Source organism: Falco naumanni, chromosome 3 (assembly GCF_017639655.2).
Source record: "Falco naumanni isolate bFalNau1 chromosome 3, bFalNau1.pat, whole genome shotgun sequence".
In the NCBI taxonomy this organism is placed as follows: Eukaryota; Metazoa; Chordata; class Aves; order Falconiformes; family Falconidae; genus Falco; species Falco naumanni.
Window position 1 is genome coordinate 100,400,710 of NC_054056.1, and position 23,043 is coordinate 100,423,752.

The 23,043-nt window shown below is 37.9% G+C and overlaps 1 protein-coding gene across 1 annotated transcript in view; it reads right to left on the reverse strand.

Moving 5' to 3' along the window:
• Positions 1-244: 244 nt before the first annotated feature.
• The window catches only part of TRPS1 (transcriptional repressor GATA binding 1), a 180,346-nt gene continuing 157,547 nt past the window's right edge, over positions 245-23,043 (reverse strand). The window contains exons 5-6 of the mRNA XM_040588211.1: positions 11,948-12,070; positions 245-6,512 (exon numbers count right to left, since the gene is read on the reverse strand). Coding sequence (XP_040444145.1) covers positions 5,451-6,512; positions 11,948-12,070 — 1,185 coding nt within the window. The 3' untranslated portion in view covers positions 245-5,450. The remainder of the gene's footprint in view (positions 6,513-11,947; positions 12,071-23,043) is intronic.

Here is a 23,043-nt window from a genome sequence, read left to right on the forward strand (position 1 = left end):
AGAACTGCAAATAGGGCAAATCTGTCTTTGAAGGAGCTCCTCTCTTTTCATGCATTTACCATTTGGGCAAGGCTGCCTTTGCCTTTCAGCTGTAATCACCAGCCATTACTCAGAGATGCTGTCAGGCCCTGTCATGCCCTCAGAGCAGCTCGACTCTAGCTTGTTCTCCTCCCCAACCCCGCTATGGTATAGTGACACTATGACATTACATCCTCCCCAGAAACAATGACATGAATCTGTTTTATAACTGGTGGTAAAACTTTATTATTCAAGTTTAGATGTAACAGACATCTTTGCTGCCTGAAGATTGTTTGCATAAGAAATACACCAAGAACATGTTTGTGAGTAGAAATGAACATGCACTATGAAAACCAAAAAACAAAACAAAAACCCCAAAACAAAACAAAAAACACATCCATGTGTTGTAAGGACAAAACATTAAGAGCCAACATTCTATAGTCAAATCAGGGCTACAAGTTTAATGATGGTTTTTAGCAACATGAAGTCATTCTTTATGAAGTACTCTTTTTTTTTTTTTTTTTTCTTTTTTTTTTCTTTTTTTTTTTCCTTTTCCTGCTGGTGAATATTCTATAAGCTAAATTTACAATGGCATTTTGAGATGTTTCCTTTTCTCCTGTTCTCCTTCAACATAAAGCTCAGAGGCCAAAATGATAGGAATGGAAAATTGTGGTTGCTGTTACAATGTTTATTCTAAGAATTTTACTTTACTAAGTGTAACCAAAAATTAAATGAAACCGGTAGTTATCTGGCTGGCAGCCATTAAATTATTGTCTTTTATCCTCTTAAAAAGAGGTAAATTGGGGTATGTGTGACTACTGTGTAAGTAGCATCTCACCAACTGCCAGCTTTCCAGAGCTGGCTAAATGAAATTGAATTGTGAGGAAGAGTGTAGGGAGGAATCCTATTCTGAGGTGAGGAAATTATGTAAATCATTCTACTTGGCCCATCTTCACTTTAGAGAAAAGTTTAGAAGGGATTTCTCACTTATCTGTCACATTTGGGATATGCTGACAAATTGCTCACTATTCTTTGCCAAGCATAACTGTGTCCACAGAAGCAGAAGGAAATATATCTACCCTTCTGGCTGAACAGAAGTGAACTTCTAATCTCTCTGGCTTTTCCTGACCAGTAGTAAGAATTAGCATGTTAAGTCAGCCAAGAAAAATCAATACAGGAGCAAGAACGGGAATATATTTAGACATCCTGGGCAAAAAATGCAGATGGTAGACAACATCCTTAGCACATAAAGCAAGTAGTTGTGACTACAAAGCAACACTGTCCAGCCCAAAGATGGACTTGAAAGTCCATCCCTGAAATGGGTATTAATCCATGGCTGCCAAATCAGGTCTCCCTGTTGCACAACCACTATGTTTCAGCACCGTATGCAATTAACATCACTCACTTCTGTCCTGCTGCCCCTATAACTGCAAAAACAATCTATCACTCACAGCGTGCTTCGACTTTTTGAGATGCCTCTGTGTTCTCCCTCTGTAAAACAGTTGCAATGTGCAACACTGTATTTTTTAGGCAAAACCAAGATGCAAATACTCAGTTTCCCTCCCCCTTTTGGGATGGTCCACGAAAAATTAAAGGGGGAGTTTCATCAGTACAGTGGCAATTAGGTGCAAAACTTCTTTTGGAAAGCAATTGGAGTTTAAAACCTGGATGCAAGCAGTGCTCTGGAAAACCTTAGTCTCCCGCTTCATTATCATGGGGCAGCAGCCACCAAGTGACCACTTAGAGACAGTCTGGTTTGCAAGAAGATGCTGTGTGACAGCTCCTTCTATACAGGGTGTTAATGGAAACATTGTTCCTGTTCTGCAATCTGATTAATGACAGGCACCACAAAGCCTCTTGTTTTGTACCATTTACTTATTTTGTGGCCCAATTTGTAACACATTTTAAGATCTCAAACTACCATTCCTTAATAAGAGGAGTAAAACACCTTGAAGACACTGACAAATTGAGAACAAAGAATGATTCTTTGAAAGTTCAATTTTTAGTGTTGTAAAGTTGATCGAAATGCAGTGGGTGCAGTAATTACTTGTGTGTGCTAACATTGGTTTCCATCTGACAGTTATTAAACAAGATTACTCTTTTTCAATGTCAGATTTTATTTTTCTTTTGATTAATAACCATTGTGAGGGGGTCTGGAAGAGGGAGAGTCACCTCTCTTGTTAAGAAACAAAGCTGTGCTCCCCCCACCCCAATCAAAGAGAACAGGCTATGCAAAATCCCATTTCTTACAAAGCAGAAGTCTTAGAACATCTCAATATGTCATGGCAAGAACAATGAATTTTTTTCAAATTTTATCTGCACCACCTAGGTGCGCAATACTAACATTCAAAAATATGTCTTGTTCTTTGCACTCATAAGATTTCATTTCTCCTCATCCCCAAACCCTGATATGTGTATTTCCTGTTATTGGCCTCTTGCTTCTGAGTTTAGCCAGAGGTGTTATGAAGTACAGGGTGGTGCTCAAGTCTTACAATGCGCATGTCCCCCTTAAAATATTTTGCCATGAAGATGCAGCTTCCATCAGTGAAGAAGCTGCAGGAACTGGTGGGTCTTAGATGAAGTAAGTCAAACCAGTATCTACTGAAAACCGGCAGGCAGCTACCTCTGAAGCTGATAAAAATCACTGCTTCGCAAGTCTAACATGTTTCTTGGAAAAGCTGAAAAGGACACACACTGGACCCTGACGTAACAAAACGAGGGCAATCTATTTAAGTCCCCACAGAAAAAAAAAAAAAGAAACAAAAAAATACCCAACAAAAATAAATCCACAAAAACCAAGTCAGAACTTATTATTGGAGAACAATAGTAAAAACATAACCAGACTTTGTCTGGCACTGGTATCAAGCTGGAGATTCATCTAAAAAATAGAAGAAAAGAATGTGGCCCAATATCCTTTGCTAACCTAGAACACTATTAAAGGGTTATAGAACTCAACTGCGAACAGATTGAGTGGGACTTTCCATATGCTGCTCACCAGTATAGAAGCAATGGGTGGAGCAGGAAGGAATGCAAGCCTAATGCTGAACAATAGCCTGTCTGTGCCTAATGACTCAGAGAAACTGTGCAATAACGTTTCATCTGTGTGAAAATGTAACACCTAAAATACTGCCAAGGTCAGCAAGACCATTGGTGATCAACTGTGTAAGTGCTTCTCATGCATGGTGATGTTTGTTGCCGGCTGCTTTAGGCACATTATTTTTCAAAAGACTATCAAAGTGCTGAACGTTTAGGCCAGTCCCTCCCTGGTTTTCCTTTCGCCAACCCCTAGAAGCCATTTCCTGACACCTCTCCTTTTATCTTCCACCTCCCTGTCTATCTGGTTAAGTATCTTACAAGTGCACCAAATTCTAGAAGGGAGAGTGGTGAGATTCAGGTGAGTTAAATACAAGAACTTTTTTTTTTTTTAATGATGCTTTAGTTTCAATTACATGAAAATCTGAGAAAGGTGGCATGTAAGTGAGATTGGAATAGGACCCTTTACATATAATCTCAAGTGAGGACTTAGTCCAGAGATATTTTTATAGAACATTTTAAAAAATAAAATGCATGAATGGAGAAATAAAAGACAACATAATATTAGAAAGGCATTTTTAAACTTCATTCGCTGCAACATTCATGAACCAGTTGAGCTACACCTGCCATCCAACCATAAGGAACTAAGACCCTGCACTGCGAAAAAGAAACAAACCCAAACAAAACAAAAAAGCAACTGCATAATATTGTAAAAATGGAGTGCAATGCTACTACAGAATGCAATAAAACATCAGCGCTGCATCGTCAAACAGCACTTATCAAAATAATTTCTGAAATGTTTCTTCTGAAACACAGACAAAGCAATAAAAAGAGGATATATGTTTATCATTTTAAGCATAACAATGTGAGTTAAGAGCTTAAGAATACAAAAGTACTTGGAATGAATAGTGCTACCCTTTTTTTCCTAAGTAGGCATAAAAATATTTTCATTTCCTTCTTGTTTTTCCATACCATTAATATCAACAAATTTCATTCATTTCATGTTATCGTTTACAACTTTAATGCACACACACAGAAAAAAAAGATACCTACTGCAATAGAAATAGTTGCTTCATTACCTTGTTTGCTACATTTGCAAATGTAAACAGCGAGGCAGAGCCAGAACTGACTCTAATGCATGATGGAATATCTTTGTTGCATACGTACACTGTAGAAAATAATTATTCAATATGTCAGGCACCATTATTTGAAATGTAATACATTAATATTTACTAGAAAAATAAGGTTTTTTCTATTTGTTCTCCCAACTTCTTTAATGAAATAAGTTAATCTGACAGTGCATCCAGTAGCTTGTAATATCTTCTACATCCCTGTGGCAAAATAATAAACTACTGGTTGGGACACTAAAATGAAAATGATTAAAGTCAGTTCTTGTACACCCTTGTAGCAAGCATGGAGGCTCGTCTAACAGCACCTTTAACCAATTATTTAATATTTAGTTATTTAGCCCTATTTCCCTGAGCAGTTATGCTGAGGAGCTTTCCCTTCATGGATAGTTTTAAAAAGCTTTAAGTATTAAAAAGTACTATGAAGACATTTAATGCTACTTAGCAAAAGCTGGTATAAGTCTACTGAAGGGATTGACTGGTATGTATAGCAATGTTAAGCCTGTGGAGAAGTAACCTTAGACTTTAAGGTTTAGAAATGTAATATATTAAAAATATATTAAAATAAAATACAGCAGGTTACCTTGTTCTATGCAAATTAAACCCGGAGTGTGGCTTCTGTATTAGAGACTTCATTTGCACAAAATGGTTTTCCTAGAGTAAAGTGTGCCAGAAAGAATGTAGTGATAAAATGGTAGCTAAAAATCAACTGAGTCTGAGAAACATCTAGATGAAGTTGCTGCCAAAGCTTTGAGGACAAAGTGATCCTAAGGCATGTTGTAGGGCAGAAACTAGCCCAAATTAAAGAAAAGAAAACGACCTTTTAAATCTGTATATTTAACAAGTCTAGTTCCTATATACAATGTGCATATGTTCACTACACCCCTGCAGCAGTATATACATATACACATCTTTGCACTCTTGCCAGTTATGTCTCTTACACAACAGCAAAGGTATTAATTGTCCGGTAAAACTTTCTCAAGGTTATTCGCCATGATTCACTGCATTCTGGCTAGCTTTGGTGGGCCATGTCCCATATAATTATCTTCTCCCCCTTCTGGCCACCAACCAACTGTTCTTTTTTTCTTGGTAACCCACTCATTTAAAAGGAAAAAAAAAAAAAAAAAAAAAAAAAAAAAGAATAAGGGAATTAATATTGGATAAGGCATGCTCTCTATATGAAGTGCTTTATAGGTCTTCACAAGACATTACAAGCTATTGAATTCCCATCAAGGAAACCTATTTCTGTTTAATTGTGCTAAGTGCTAAGGTTTACTCTTTAGGTTTTCCATTCTTTTCAGCTTGTGCATTGTTCCTGTGTAGGCCCCTCTGGATGTGAGTTGTGAAGTCATACTTGTCCGTGCAAAGATGCTGGCATATGCTGCACTGGAAAGGTCCACTGTCACCATGGCAACTCATATGCAAAGCATACATCACTTCATCCAGAAAGACAATGCCACAGTGCACACACTTGGTAGAAAGTTCATCTTGAGTACTTCTATCAACTTTCTCTGTTTTTACTACATTCAAGGGACCTTCATTTTTTACATTTGGTGGTGCCTTACTCTTTTCCTTGGAGGCACCGTTTGCAGTTGGCCCAGGTCTGGAATGCTTTATCGCCAAATCTAGAGGAATGTCATTGTCTGATCCGACAGCTGAAAAATGAGGAGGCAGATTAAAGGTGGGATAAGGCACATAGTTTTGGCAAGGATTTGGTAGGCCAGGCACATGACTCAAGTAGTGTGGATTCCCAGGAACAGACAGCTTATATTTACTCCAGAATCTCAGCCAGTCAGCTTCACTCTGAAAGTCATTGTGTACAAATGGAAGTCCAAAAAGTGGGTACTGGTATTTTTCAATAGGGCTTCCAGGTGGTGAATAGTTTGGGTGTTTCGCAGGTCTCATGTATTTTTCTATTGGGCTGCCTCTCTCTGAGCTTCCTTTCCCTTCTGATATCGATGAACTGTTTCCTGGGTCTCCAGTACTTTCCTGAGGACTTTTTATCTGAATGTGCAAAGGTTGCATCCTTTTGTGAATATCCAGAGTTTGGCTGACCAATATTGGCTGCTGAGCAGAATGGCTTTTAGTCAATGAACCTGGGGCCTCATATTTACTGAGGCTGGGAAGCTGAATTTCTCTCTGATGACCTTCAGGTAAATGATCCTCTGACCTCCTCTCTAAGGGGCTTCCATTGACTTGTTCCTCACTGCTACCCCTCTGTTGTTTGTTTAGCTGCTCAGCCTGAAGTGCCTCCGGGTTAAGGCGCTTTCTTGTTCGTCTCCTAATGATCTGCTCACCATTGTTCTGCTTAATGATGTTTAAAGGCCTGGGAGTCTGCATGGAACACACACATAATGAACAAAAGGAAAAAAAAGAAAGACAAATTAAACAAATCCGTGAGACCACGCTCACATAAATTTATCTTTTCTTTTCAGAAGAGCTATATTGTTAGAGTTTTACGGGAATGACCAAATTTCCACCCAAATGCTGGTTCCTGGCCCCTCAGGCTAAAAGTAAACTCTGAATTGGTTTGTTTTATCAAACTAAGTCAACAGCCTTAGACATACTGTACCTGTTTACGTAAAAAGGTATGAAGTATCCAAGCTGTCAAAGCGTTTATTACTCCTTACTCCTGAAAAGTTCTGGAGTAGCCATGCTGAAAGTGGGTGCTGAGTGCTGGGGATGAGGTGGGAGACGCACAGCCCTATGTACTAGCGTTATTCTATGCACCAGGTTACCAGAGCTGGTACTGGGGAGGGGTTTGCATCGATCACACCATGACAAGAACTGAGTAACACTTACCTTGACACTCACTCCCCTTTGAAATTGCAAGCAAATACAGGGCTTGCTGACCACCAATGCTGTCACCTAGCAAAAGAGAAGCAGGTCCACTGCGGGGGTGAGTAGATAGGTAGTGGCTGGAAAGGGACTGAGAAAGATGGAGAAGAAAGCCCAGGAGAACTATTCCTATGCACCAAAAGGTCTACCTGGGACTTTGGTACCAACTCCCCATCCTTCATTCCTGCTGTATTTCTTTCTAAATGTTACTGATGTTGTGCTACTAAGTCATGAGGGAGAGATGGCATCCCCCAAAGGTGGGGAAAAAGGGTCTATAAAGAAAAAAGCATCACGGAAGAGGCAGAGGCAAGAACCAAGTAAGGACTTCTGTTTCCATTTGCTGCTTCTCCACACCAGCTCAGGGCAGGTGACATATTTAGATGAGAATTGAAAATACTGTTGCATGAAGAAAAAAACCCCAATAGTACAAGGAAGGACAGCAGTCAGCCCTGTCTGAAAGGTCCCTCAACAGGAAGGCAATGCTATGTGAATGAAAGGTGGTGCTGTAACATTGGTATGTGTTGCTCTACTATGCAGATGTTAGAACAACAAAAACTGCCTAAAAGTCATTCTGTTTGATGTACTGGCAGTTGCCATTTGTCTCATCCAAATGCACATATAATCCTATTTTGGTTGGAGGACGGAAAGGTGCCCCACACAGTACTCCACTTACATGTTTATTTGGAAATGTTCTTTTTAACATTGTTTTAAAGTGCAGATTAAATTTTGGTGTACAGTCAATATCCAAAACAATTTGTACTTTGACGGTAACATAATTTATATGTATTCATAACATTGAACTAATATAAAAATATCCAGAGCTGGAAGAGCGCTCACTCTTTTACTTGTAGAGATCTAGCTTCTCTCTTGACTTGCTATCTTCCTCTCCACTTTCACCTATTTATTTTCCTGAGGTCAGCTTATTCTTAATGGTTAACTACATTTTAGGCATTGTAGCTGCTTGTTAAGATTTTACTTTCTATTAAAACTCTGAATCAGACGGAAGATACACTTTGATTTAGATTTTTAATAAGCAAAATTTAAACTTAGCAGAAAAACGGTCTCCTCAAACAGATCCAAGTTGAGGCAGTCATGTTACATAAAAGTATAATATTTTCTATGTGTATTCTATGCAATTAAAGTTTATAGTTTACAGAATCTATAGCCAATTAATATACATAAGCATATACTCTTATAATAAGCTCAGTGTAATTGCCTCATCTCTTTATGACAATTGTAACACCGTCATACTGACATGCTGTGTAAGATCTTATAATACTGTTGATGTTGCTCTTATTAAACTTTTATTTATACACTACAGACCATTATCATATGGCTTATGGAATACCTTTCAGTAGTTTGGAAAAAGTTTTAGTCTTACTTTTCATGCTACAGGTATGAAGCCTGATTGTGGAAGCAGTTAAAAGAAACATCTTCATACCTGTGATTAAGGACCTCGCACACTTATTTGCAGCTCTGGCTCTTCAAAGTTACATGACATTAGGAGGTAAAGGCTGTAGGTCCAACTGAAAAATTCTTCAGCATGCAAATGACTGTACTCCTCTGACTAACTTTAGCTGATTAAAATGGACTATTCAGTGGAGTAAAGCTACTTTTATTTAACTTTAGAATATTTAACTTATTCACAGTACTAAGGTGCAGATAGAAATATTCTGCATTCAGTTGCAACTAAGGCAGACAGAAAAGTTTAAGCTCTCTTCTTGATTTTCAGTGTGGCATTAAGTTTAGAAAATAGTGGAAACATTACCAGAACGTTACTTTAAAAATGCTTTATGTCAGATCCTTAATTGTTATATATAACATATTGAATATCATCACAAAGATTTTTTTCCATCTCTATATTACTTGGAAATCTCCCTACCCCAAATATATCAGTAACTTAAAAAAAATATATCACAAAATCCAGCAAGTATTTCATTAAATTATTTTGATTAGACTTCCTAGATACCATGGGAAATTGCAGTGATCTCTCCACTAAAAGATCACATATGTCTAATCCTAAAATAAAACACTGTAACTTCTCACTGAAGGAGACCAAAGACGTGGCCAAGGAATCACTATGGAACAAAATCTAGTTTTCCATGACCAAGTTAGAGCTATTAAAAATGAGGAACAGCACCACAATAATAACGGTCAAATTCATGATTCTGGGGAGACAAGGAATATTCCTTTTCTTGTCAGCAAATGTGAATATTGTGTATATGTTTGCAATAAACTGCATTTTTTTACGAAAACAATTTTAGTAATTGACCATTGGAATATTATTACACGTTTCTTAACATAGTTGTCTGCATTAGAGGAGAAAAACGTGGAAAACCTTGCAATTTTAATGCAAATGACCCCTGGATAGATTGAACATTTCTGAAAACACGTTGAAAAATTATGCAAGGGTATTGTAGAAATGTAAATGTGACTACTATTTGTCAGTCACTACCACCTAGTAGTATCTGACAGACCATAGATTTTTCTTCTTATTAAACACAAGTAAAAAAGGGACCTTAGAGATTATTATACATACTTATTATACACACTTAGCATTACACATGCTTTTGAGTTAATGAAGACAGTAGTTCTAGATAGTCACAATCCAATCAAAAGGGAGCTATGAAATGTACAAACCTACTATAGGTGAATTTTACTGAGCTGTGTAGCATAATTTACTTTAACAGGGTGGCTCACAGAAGGGAACAGTTCTATTCCCTTGGGTTTTTACAGTTTCAGACATTTGCCTAGTGATTGCATCACCCTAGACTCCTTAATTCAAAAACATACATGACATACTGTAATTTTTCTTGATGACATAGACAGGCAGACAGATAAAAGAAAACTTCATCTTTCTAATCTAATTCATAATCTAATCTAATTCTAGTCAATCTAAAGAGCATCCCTTTGCATGGGACTATTTTAAAAGGTGTCCTAAAGGAAAGATTTGTTTCATTATTTCAGACTCCAGCTTACAATGGAGTTGTTATTGTACCACAGCAGAGTGGAGGCCTAATTAAATTCTTTGCATTTGTTTGGTCAAAGTTCAATTGAGGATATTAATGTCAAATGTCCACTGAGTGACAGCTTATTGCCACGCTTGAACACTGGAGCTAAAAGATAGCGTCAGCTTCTTGCTTTCTATATGCGTAAAATAAAGCTTGACATTGTATTGCTAATTATTGTTGTTGGAAGCACACTAATTTACTAATTTTTTTCCTACTGGTTCATAAGAATTATCTATGTGTTTGAATTCAAAAGCAATGCTTGTAGTTTTTATCCATTCAATAATTTGTGCTAATAATCATGGTAAGATGTAACAGGATAGAAAAGTGTATTTAAAAAAGGGAAAATAGAGGCTGTGAACAGAAGTTCTGCAAATTACTGGACTCAAACGTCAAATTAACGTTAAAAGCCAAACTGTCCTCTTTAAAATCTTTCTGGATGCTCACCGCTGATCAATTTCCTTAAATTAGATATTATGTCTAGAACTTTGAGAAATCTCCAAGAAGATGATACTTTCAGCAAGACCTGGCCAAGAAGGTGGCCAGAGATCATGCATTAGTCCATCTTCTCCTGCTCAGATGCTATCTGACTGGCTCAGTTGTTCTGGAGCTTAAAAATAGTTACATGGCAAACAGAGCTAAGCTTTCAGACTGGTGATGGTCTTGCTGCTTTTAAAAATTCAAATATTTTTCTTTTTTATTAAGTAGGTTGGCTGGACAGGATCTTGAGTAAACAAGGTTGTTATATAGCCTGTCCACAAGATCAAAGGTAAAATAAATTCACAAAAGCTACTAATTGATTTAGAAGCTTAGTCCTCAAATTTAAAGAGAAATAGGCATAACCACTTGGTAGTATTTGAAATATAGTTTCTTAAGTGCTTTTTTTTCTTTTTTTTTTTCCCTGAAAAAAAGTTTTAAAAAATAAGCACTCAGCCACAACATAGATTTCTGATTTAGGCTCTAAGCCTGAATTGTTATGTTACCCTGGCAATCTCCCAAAGGCTGCCTCAGTTTCTATTTCTGAAAAATACTAACACTTTTTAACTTCAAGGGAATGTTGTAAAAATTAATTATAGTCGAGTCTTGGTCACCTGACTCTCCCATGTGCTTCTATTCAAGATAGCAGGGATAATATTTAACTAGTGGGTCTTAACCTAAAAGATTCTGAGCATTTTGGCACTGATCCAAGGAAACACTTAAGCATGGCCTTCCTGGACCTGGACCAGAGCATTCAACATCTTTCAGGATCAAGTCAAGTGTCAATAAGATGAAAAACAATACAGACAGCCTGTGATTATTACTTATTCCCTGCCTGATCCTGAGGGATGGTGAATCTTCCCTTCACCAAGTGATGAGTGCCATCAGGTGAGTAGCTTCCTTCTTGGGTTATTTCAGAATCCTCCAGCAGACTATAAGAACTGTAGAAAAAAGAAAAAAAAACCCACCACCCCGTATCTCCAAGAAATTTACTGTCAAGAATAAAGGGAGGGAAGAGAAGTGAAAGAAAACAAAAACCACAGCAAGGGCTATTTTTGATATAGATGTAATGTCTAACTTTAAGGATTCTTTTTTATTTTTTTACTTTATTATGAACACAAGGGCTCTTGAATTTAGAGAGCTTTCATCACCAACATATTGTATGCCTTTAAATGGAATTCCCAGAAAAGAAATAATTTTCCCCTTATTTTGTATCAAAATAATTAAATGCATCACTGGTGATCTCAAACACATCTACCCACAGCATCTCAGCCTGTTTCATAATGAATCACATCTGATCCCAAAGTGACCATGCTACAAAACCCTGTTAGGAAATTAACTGCAGGCCAGGGAGTGGTACTAATCACACAACCAGACAAGATCACAGCTGCCCAGCTTAGCTGTATAACCCCTTTTTTTCTGAACAAACCAGTAAGTTCTTCCTACCGAGTGAAGCTTCTGGTAGAGGCCACACGCATTGCATACATATCCACCATTTGCATTCTTTCGCCAGAGAGAGGTCTTTGTGGTCAGGCAATTGGCACAAAAAACACCCGAGCCTCTACGTCTCTGAAATAGGGAAGAAAAAGAAAAAAAAAGAGAAAAAAAAAACACACAGAGAAAAAAAAACAGGTCAGAGGTGAGTCACATGAGCTGCGGAGTTAGGACAAATCAACACAGGAGTTTTGTCTCTAGACTGGCAACAATGACAGTATAAAACCACACTGCCCATAATGAGGTCAGGTTCAATTGTGCTTAATAGGCACCACTGATTTTCATTATAATTAACCCTAGAGTGATGGATGAGGTGTGTGAAACACCAAAGCCTTTTCAGAATAACAGCTTTAACTTTTTGAACTTCAGGTTTTGTGCATTTAATGATGGTTTCTAAACAGCAAATTCTGAAAAACCCCTCTGGAAGCTGGTAGAGAACATTCTGTAAACTTCTAGTTTGTTCACCACATTTCATAACAGATTATTTTGTTATAGTTTGCTTGATTTTAAAGTATGATCAGTAACAAGAATTCTGAAACACCACCACTTCAATTATTCGCAGTTTGTATCTGCATCATACTAATTCCTTTAATAGAGATTATATTTCATTAATTGAATACATAATATTCAGTTCCAGTCTTTTCCACTTCTGAAATCAGTATAAGCTACCGTATATTTCCCACAGCCCACTGTAAACAAGGACTAGCCTCTGCCAGCCAAATAAAAGTACAGTATTCTTAATGGGACCCTTTTTGAACCCAAAATCCCAGAAAACACCGTCTCATCGACAGATAGATTTATTTTGTTTTAGTCAGGCAAAGAAAGGCACGGTACAACTTTCCTAAATACAAATTGATTTTTAACCAGACCGAGCTGTGCATTCATCAGCTTTCATAATGATCCAGGAATATTTAAAAGTAGACACGTTTATGAGTATTGCTCATTAAATTCTTTCTACGGAGTAATGATTTCATTAAACTTCTCATTTAAACAAAAGTCAGGCTGTGTCTGTAGGCACAAATACTAATAAGCAGGAAATGGAATCTTTTGCTGAAAAGAAAATCTGAATTTCAACTCTGTTCTCTTCTTGCAAAGGAAAAAATCAATAAGAAACCTTCAGCATCTAAGATGAGAATGGATGAGTACAGGGAAAAACAGCCTGAGTGAAAACGAATTCTATTATAAATTAAAAATTGCTAACTCTATAAGTAAAAATTTCAGGGTTTCATAAAATTTAAGTAATTTATTTAACTTTAGTCCATACTGTAGAAGACTGGTGTTCATGCCAAAAAAATACAATGGTTATAATTGTACTCTGATACATTTCAAATGGAAAGCTTTCTGCAGACATAATTTTGGCTTCAAGACTGGAACACTTTCTTGGCATTGAAAGGGCATTTGATTCATCGGGTGTTTCACAATGTATCACTAAAAAGACCTGGTGAGCAGCCAGTTCCCTACAGGGTAATTTTTCCATCCAGATGCAAGTGCTATCAGAGGCCCTCGTCAGCTAAACTAATTATGATCTTGCATTTGCTGATGCCTGCTCACTCTAACGTTCGACATCCTCCATTAATCATCAATACAAGGAAAATGAATGAAATGTAAAAAAACGAGGGCTGGTAAGCTGCACATAAAAATCTGAAATGAGTGCAATAATTTAACAAGATTGGGGAAATGTTTTTAGTGAGCACAAAGTCAGGCTAACAATTGCCCTTTTAAACCAAGAACACAATTTCATTAGTACAGCAGGTTGTGCTACTTTAAAGTGATACTTATAAAATCAAGATTGTCATCAAGATAATCCCTCTCTCACACCCTTACATCATTCCCTACTTTGTCTCTTAAATCAGAAGCAGTAATATACTACGTTTTTCTCAATTTGGCTAAGGGGAGAACTAAGTTGTAGTTGATGTCCTTCAGCAAACATCTAACTAGTTGTGTATATAAGATGCAGATCATTCTGGGAAGGCGCACTTGTCTACAAGTAAATTGAAGCTCCCAATTCTTTTTGTCGTCACATACCCTTGCCCAGCTTCACAAATGTTTTGCTTAAGAGTACAATAAAAGCTTCAAGAAACTAACCCTAGTTTGGTCCACTTAAAGGGTGAGAAGTTTCCAAGCGGAAATGACTGTATATGGCCAGGATTCAGATACAACTGCAGAACTGTTCCTTTCCATTCCTACTTCTTGTCTGCTGGCCTATGGCTTCTTGGTGTGGTGTAGTAACCAAGTGGAGTCCTAATCTGAGTCAGTCTTTCCACCCCTTCATTTCTGATTTTGAGTTTGGGAAATACCCTCCACAAAGTCATGGAAGACTTTTAAAATATAGAGAGAGCAGTCTATATGCTGCATTTGTACAAACTTGAATGGTGACAGAGGGTTTAATAACACTACTGAAATCTTCACTGAATGCTAGCGAGTAGTATATCTTTAAAACACTGACAAAAGTAACTTATTTTTTCTCTCTTTTTAAAAGAAAGATCCAATTCCAAGTGGACGTTAGCTGCAATGAAATAATACAATGACTACAGCTGACAATAGTCTACAAAATACCTAGCAGTAGCTATATGTATCAAACCCCTATACCTCTGCTTATTTAGTACTTACAAACTATTTATGTGTAAAATTTCAAAGTATCCCAGCTAAACATCCTTCTCTACATCTAACAGAAAGTATGTAAAAAAACCCCATTACGTTCTAGGCATTGCATCTTATCATTCTGTACCTTCTCTTATTTCTGTATTATTTAAGGATCTTACAGGATAATCAACAATGATTATTTCAGTTCCTAAGTGTTCCAACATAGATGACATATACTAATAAATTAAGAATTAAACCACCTCTGTAAAAAACTTAAATGCTGTTACTTTGTTGAGCTTCTGGGTTACGAAACAGCTTTCTATAGTGGGCGGACACAGCTTTAGGATGGATTTCCTGGGGTGAAACAGGACTGTGGCAGAATTGAACTACATATTCTTGACTCTCAGATCCCACTAACCACTGAAGGGATCTGCTTGTCAAAATACACCTCAGAAATTTTGATGACGTTGGTAAGAAATAAAGGAGGCTGTTTTTAAAAGCTGACAATGACTGTAGTCCTCTTAAACTGATGTGGTTTCTTAAGAAGGAAAAAAAATTAAAAAAAGGAAAAAGGAAAACCCTACGCCTTTACTTCCTATGTAACAAGTTTTATAACAGTTACTAGCCAACAGAAATTATCTAATTTTGTGTGTGTGTGTGTGCACGCTAAATGTTAATTAGTGATGATACTTCTGCTGTTAGTGATGATACTTCTGCATGAGTCTGTTTGGCTTTGCATACTTGGCATTTGTACTAGTCAATAATGGCCAATATTGCTGGTTTTATGGCTGGTCTTACAAAGGAAGAGGCACTTGAGCTTCAGTCCAGCAAAGCCTGTACAACAGCTATGGCCCACAGCCTCCATAAAACTCAGCCGTGTGCTCAGGTGCTCTACTAAGCAACACCCAAGCCAGCACTTTCAATAAATGTGTTATGGAACATTTGGCTCTTTTTCAAATGAGAACGCATACTTATCATAGTTAACCTCTTATGATCAGCCCAGAAAAGTTAAGTCAGCACAACTAGCCATGGGAGGGTTTGAGCCACAGATAAAAAGGTTTCAGTCTGCAATCAATGCCACTAGCACTAGCTGGAGTTATCCATGAAAATTTCCTGTACATCCTTGGAAGGAAAAGCCAAGAGGGTCGAAATTACTAAAATATGTATCTACTAAGTCAAGCTTTAATCATCTGGAGCCTTATAACCACTACATTGCAATCCCAAATCCTGAAGGGGCCAGTGCAGCAAACAGCCTGTCTCTGTTTCCATTCCAGTTCCTAGGTCTGGGCGTTTAATATGTTGGTTCTCTCAAATCACATTGGGCTGAAACTTGGCACACATTTTGTCAGCCCAGATGTAACTTCCCCCCCCTTTTCTTTTTTGGTACTTAAAACTTTATTTAAATCAGTTCAGCTGTTTATAATTTGGAGACTGGCCAAAACTAGGGGGGGGGGGAGCAGAAAGGATTTCATTTTTTTTCAGATAACTTTCTAACAAATCTACAGTCATAGTGGCTTTCCCCTGGGGGAAAAAAATATGCGCATATTTTAGTATTTTAGTAGTAGCAAAGCAACAAGTGGATTATTATTTTTATGTAGCTAAGCTATGAAAGTTTGCAATTATTCACTGAACATGTCTTGCAGATCTCTCTACTGTTTTTCCTCAGTAAGAACCATGCTGAAAGCATGTAATTGCATAACAACCCTTGATATGCAGAGTATTTACTCACATTTTTTATGGTTTCATATCTTGACCGTTTCGAATTGAACAAGTCTGAAACTTGGTACACACATCATCAAGCCCGAATGCCTGATCTTTTTTTTCTTTTTTTTAACTCCTTAAATGATTTTCACTAGTTACCAATACTTGAAACAACAAAATTATTAGTAGTGCTTTCTGCTAAGCAATAAACCATCAAAGAATACCGTAATAAAAATTCACTCAGGCATCTTGACAGGATCAGGCCCTTCTTTTCATAAAAAACTGCTCTAGATTTTAAAAGGATGACCTGACAGTTTACATGATTTCAAAATTTGTGGCCATGTAGACGCATCATTACACTCCATTGTTATACAAAATATATGTAAAAATATTCTGAACTTTCAATTATTATTTCAATGGAACTTAATGTAGCAAAACATATATTGTAAAAGCACCGCCAAAAACACTGCTCAGAACTGTGGCTTTTTAGCTTGCTAGACTAAGCAATGGTGCCTGAGACTCTGCTAGTGCCAAATACATCCTGTTTTCAAAATTTCTGCCAGAAGATGCTTTTAGAAACTCAAATAGGCTCCACGAGCTTCAGCCAAGCATTTTTCCTACATCACCCCCTTGGTTTTGGACTCAGCAAAACCTGTCTTCTTGCTGATTACTTTCACTTCCTCTTCACAAAACGACGAGATGATGAAGCCCGAGTGGATTTTTTTACCAACTCTGGCTTTCCCACTGTGCCAGGAACGGAGCACATTGTAATCACGGCTCCAGAGCACAAGGTGCAGAGAAATCATAAATGTTACCCAAGAGTAAGCATATACTGACCTATTTCCAGTGACAGAGTTGGGGACTACAACCATACATGCCTCACTGGAAAAAAGGCAAAATGCTGCCTCTGGATGCTTTCCGGCAACTCAGGAGCTCCAAAAGGGGAGTGCCAGGAAACCTGCGCACGCTTGGTTCAGTGTGAGCCTGGTGACCCACTGTGGAGAGGATCAATTGTGAGCAGCCGGTCTTGTACCTGTGATCGTTTGGTTGCTACCACATCGTTCGGAAAAACAGCATAATACACTCACGGTTACATCTGTGTATGTTGTGTTTGCATTGATGTGAGTATTTAGGAGTTTCTTGTTTCACACCTGCTAGGTCTTTCCAGGTATTGTCCTCCTTACATGAGGAGGTATTTAGGTCTCCTGAGTTTTGGTGAGGCTCGAATTAATTGAAGTTTAAAACCTGGGTAGCAAGGCACCATCTGGATGTTGGAGTAAGCACTACTTTCTCCTGTTTAGGATGGGAAAAGAATCTTTCAGCCTTCATTTCTTTTGGCTGCAGAGGCACTCAGACCTTTCCAAACGTGTTTAATCAAAACTTTTCTCCCTCTCAACTATGAAAACAGCCACAACTATGTCTCTGTAAAATTTCACATTTTAAAATTTTAGTTGTTTTTGCTGTAACTATGTCTAAATTAAAAAGAAAGTCATTGGGTTTTCATCCCTTTATAACTTGGACAGCTTTCAGGAACAGACCAGGCACAGCAAATTTTCGGCCTCAAAGCACAAGTTGTCAGAAAAAGCGAAACACATAAAGCAGAGTGTTAAAGTTGTTTTCAACCTTAACTATGAGTTAACAGATGCCTCTTGAAGTTAATTTAATGTGCCAAATCCAAATTCTTCATCTAAGACATTTTCAAGAACAATTACATTAAAGAGCTGTATTTGAAAGATGCATAAGAAAGAAGTTAGGAAAGGCAAGGTAGGAAGAAAGTAAAAATGCCAAGAGGAAAGTTAAAATTACACACCTAATTCATACAAAAAGTTTAGTGGATTTTTTAATGCTCTATTGTGACAGCATCTTTTTATGATATATGCTGTATTAAAAAATTTTAATGAGAGGAATCAGGTTTTTTTTAGAGAGGGGAGAAAACGCAGACAGTAAATTAAACATTACTGCTACAGCAGCCTTTCAGAATCCTACCCTTGATCCCTTAGGGAGAGTAAATACTTTAATGTGCATGTAAACTGCAATTACTTTTTATCAGCAGCAAAAATGCAGATGAGTAGTAGATTTTGTCCCAGCATTTGAAGCATTTCCTTGTATTTTGTAAAGCTACCTTAGAGACAGCAGCATTCACTATTGAAAAAAGGAAAAACAACCAAAACCCATAAAACAGGCAGTGAACCACAATCTCTTTGTGCCTTACCAAGCAAGAAGAATTTAGTAAAATATTAGTTTGGAATGTCATTATTGCTACTGAAGTAAAACAATAGCTGATCAAAATAAATGATTAAGTAATTAATAATTAAATTAAGAAAAAGAAGCCACAGTCACCTGCTGTTGGATCTCTTCACTGCTGTCACCTCAGCTTTATTTCCTCCTCCAAGCTAGCACTGAACCAACCTTTGCCACTGTGGTGGAAGGGAACCGGCTTTGGACACACACCTCCAGCCAGAGCCTGAGCTCCACAGGCAGGAATTTACCATTGCTTTAACCATCCTTTAAGAGCCATAAGTAACTATGGGGTCACATAAATATTCACAATACACCTTACAACAACTTGTTAATTTTCATTCATTTGAGCATTTATCGATGAAAATTACGTGGTTCACAGTGTACCTCCTTGTTAATCCAAACAGGGATGGAAGGTAATTTCACAGTTTCCCCGTCAAGATCTGCAGTGGTACAAATATGAAACAATATTTTTTTTTTTCTGCAGGTTAGATTTCCTCATCACAGTTAGTGGTGGTGGCTTTTTAAACACTGTGTTAAAAATATGTGTGATCTCCTGTTTGGCCAAATACATATACACAGACTAAATATACATACACATATTTATAGTATGAGGCATTTGTAATGAACACTGAGAAATATTTTCTGGTGGAACTACATGTTAGTCTGATCTGCAAAGAGTTAAATATTTACCTAATCATTCTACATACAGTATGAATTTTTAGAAGCAGTTTCCTTCAACCGTCTTTTACTAGATATAATGTACTTTTAAGATCTTATCCTTCAACTTGCACAAGCTGATCATCCTTAAATCCCTTCCACTGCCTTAAACAGCACTATGGTATGATCTAGCTTCTGTGTATTTTGCTACTGACTACCAGCAGTGCAACACAGACTTCCATGGAGTCAAGCTAAAAATTAATTTAAAAAGTTTTATTAACAACAATAGGAAAAAAACAAAAACACAACCCGATAAAAAACCACCCCAAATGTGCAACCTGAAAACCTGCATTTCCCGCACAATAATGATGTCACTTTGCAGCAATTGAAACCCATTCAAGGGGAACAGAAATTCTGTCTCCAATAATTCACTGAGTCAATTACACAGGAAAGTACTGTAATGGGCTGTCCCCCGTCAAACAGCTCACGTACACGACTTCCTTCTCAATTACCAACTTGTCTGCATTGCCATCTGTAAAAACGAACGCATACCTTGTGCTGCCAGTTTCTGCTCTTGCACTTCCATTAGTGGAACTGGCTGCAGCTGCTCACGAAGAAAGCCCTGATTGTCTTTGTTTTCCCCCAGAGCAGCACAATTTTTCTCCCTTCCTCCTCTACATCGACTCAAGGTAACGCGTTATCTCTGCTGAGGTGTGCTTGCGAGTATTTAAATTACAGTCCACCTAAATTTGTATCCTGTTTTATTTTCACAGTTTATCACCTAACACAGGAAAAAGCTGCCAGCAGCATCTCTCAGCGTCTTCACCAGAATTATGATGTTAGTATCGCAACAGGTTTTATCAGTCCCTTTTAGGAGCTGCTGTATATGTTACGAAGTTTCTGGCTAAACATCTTCCCACTTTTCTAAATCAGCTTGACCACTCAGGCAATTTTAAAACAGTACTTATATGAAACAATCAAAAATAAGATCAATAAAAGAAGTACAATGTAGGAATAACACTATTCCCCACAAAAAATGGTTCAGTAGAGGCATTACTGTGCATAAGCAGGACAGAGGGAGCCTGGTTTAGGAACTGCTATCCCTGCTCCCAAACCTTTCTCCACCAGCACTTTGCTGAAACAGATTCACGCAGCAGCTCTGATGCTGAACGGCTGCCTGAAAACTCAGCGCTCGTCCACACAGATCACTGCTCCTTCCCGAACACTGTGTATTTCCAAACTAGCTCAAACGTTGTTAGAGAGCAAATCTAAGTCATGATTCTCTTTCAGTTTTTTAAAATTTAGATACACAACATAAGCGGTATAAAAAGTGCAAAATCAGATTATTCTTCTGATCAGTAACTGGATAAAAGTAGTACCCTCAGAACTAAGCACTCTGAAAGAGACGTTAAGAAAACTGGAAATGCTTCTGACTCTCATTTCTTGGCACAAGGCAAAAATATCCAAGTCCTGTTGTCTCAAATGGGGGAATCTAAATCAATAGTTAGACTTTTATAAACAGACTAGCAGACTCACTTTTGGAGATAAAGAGCCAGTGATGAAGGTGCCTAAACATGGAATTAGGTGCTTAAGTTTAGGCATCAATACCGGAGGATTTATGTTCAAGAAGGCACACTGTGTATCTCTTCTTTCATGAAGTAATCTCACTCATCAAATGAACAGACAAAAAAGGAGCAAAGGTATGTCCGTATTTCCTTAAACACCCCTAACTTTGACATGGTAGGAGAACCAGACTGCTTTTGCAGATCTCAGCTAAGAGCCAGTATGTAACTCTACATGTGATAGTAATTGAGGGTCCCAATCCTGCAAGTGCTCTGCTGTAAGTGCGAGCACAAAGCTGCTGGAGTTCTCAGCTTCTGGCATCTGTTCCCACTTCCACAGAAATCAGATGGGCAAAATTAAGTTTTGAGAAAAAAAAAAATCACAGACATTTAAAAAACATTCCCTGACCTTATTAAAGTCCACGTGATCTCTATTTATACAGAAAATGGCTCAGAAAGCCAGCAGCTGAGAGGAGGAACTCTCATTTGTAGATTTTGGCTGAGGGCTGCCAAAATCAGCAGAGGAAAGGCTCCTCAGGGGTAAAAATTTCAAAAGCCATTAATTGTCTTAGAAGCCTCAGTCCCACTGACTTTTGATCACCTACATCCTCCCAAATTTGCACCCCAAATCTGGAAACTAAACTGAAAGAATAATTTCCAATTCAAAGTTACAAAATGAGGATGCAAAGTTTTCACAGAAGTCTTCTCAGAAGAGAAAGGACTCGAGGAGGAAATGTCAATTAGATGTCTACTCAGTGAAAACCAGTGAGGTAACATTTACTTGTTACTTGTACTTTAAAAAATTCCCCCTAGGACCATTAATTTTAATTAAAGAAAAAATGTATAACAAGAAAAGATTTCATATAGGCAGCTATAGCTTATATAGTTGTTCAGGAACTATAATTTGAGCCTCACGCAGTCCCCGTGAGAAAGCTGTTACTAGGGTGAGATCCAAAGCAGATGATGCCCACCTATTATTTTCAGTACACTTAGGACTATACTCTTCCTGCAGATCTTGTTACGTGCTGTTGCTAGAATGGCTTCCATTCCGAAAAATCAGCATTTGCCAACCCATACCACACAATTACCATAGTTATTTCCTATTGTGAACTTAGGGAGAAACTGTGGCATCCCAGATACCACGGTGTGGTAAATATGGAAAAGTAGTGGCCTTTTTACAATGGACATTTTCATCTAATCCAATCCATTCCAAACACTTCAAGATAGCAAGACAATAAGGCAGAATCTGTGTCCAAGTGGCTGGTTCTAACCATCATCTTACTCTGTCCTGTGATCCCACTTCCAGCAAAAACATTTGATGTCTTCCTTTTTGATAGCTTTAGGAAGTAAGAATGGGCTAGAGCTGTGATAAATCCCAGCACCCATCTAGGGAGATAGTTCCTGAAAAAGAAAATTTTGAGGGGGAGCAGAGAAAAACCCCTCTCATTTGTATTTTTCAAAGCTAACCCATCTAAAAGTGCCAAGTGTCCTGGGCTGCATTAGGCAGAGCACTGCCAGCAGCCTGAGGAAGGTGATCCTTCCCTCTGTGCAGCACTGGTGAGGCCACACTTGGAGTGCCATGCTGGACTCCCCAGTATAAGAAAAATATGGATGTACTGGAAAGGCTCAAGTGATGGGCCACAAAGATGATTAAGGGGCTCAGGCATCTGTCATACAAGGAGATGCTGAGAGAGGTGGGACTGTGCAGCCTGGAGAAGAAAAGGCTCAGGGGGATCTTAACAATATGTGCCTGATGGGGGGAAGGAAAGAAGATGGAGCCAGGTTCTTCTCGGTGGTGCCCAGCAAGAGGACAAGAGACAGAGGAACAAGCTGAAATACAGGAAATCCAATGTGAACATAAAGGAATTTTTTTTTTACTGTAAAGTGGTTGAACACAGGAACAAGTTGCTCTGAGAGGCTGTGTAGTGTCTGTCCCTGGAAATATTCAAAACCTGACAGGACACAGCCCTGAGTACCCTGCTCTGGTTGACCTTCCTCTGATCAGCAAGGTTGGACTAGATGACTTCCAGAGCTGCCTTCTAGCCTCAATAATTCTGTAAAGCTTTCTTCAGTGAGAGGCTGTAGATTACTTGTCACTTTTTTCCTATTCTTTTTTATTAATTTTAGCCGTAATTCATACTAATTTGCCTTGAAAAATAAAATATGTTAAATTCAACAGCTATAAAAGTATTAATTAAAATAGACCTACATCCAGACTGAATGTTACACTTTACAGTCCATAAAACTGTACTAAAGATGGAGAAATCTACTTTTAAATTCTACCATAAGGAACTGAGTGAAGTA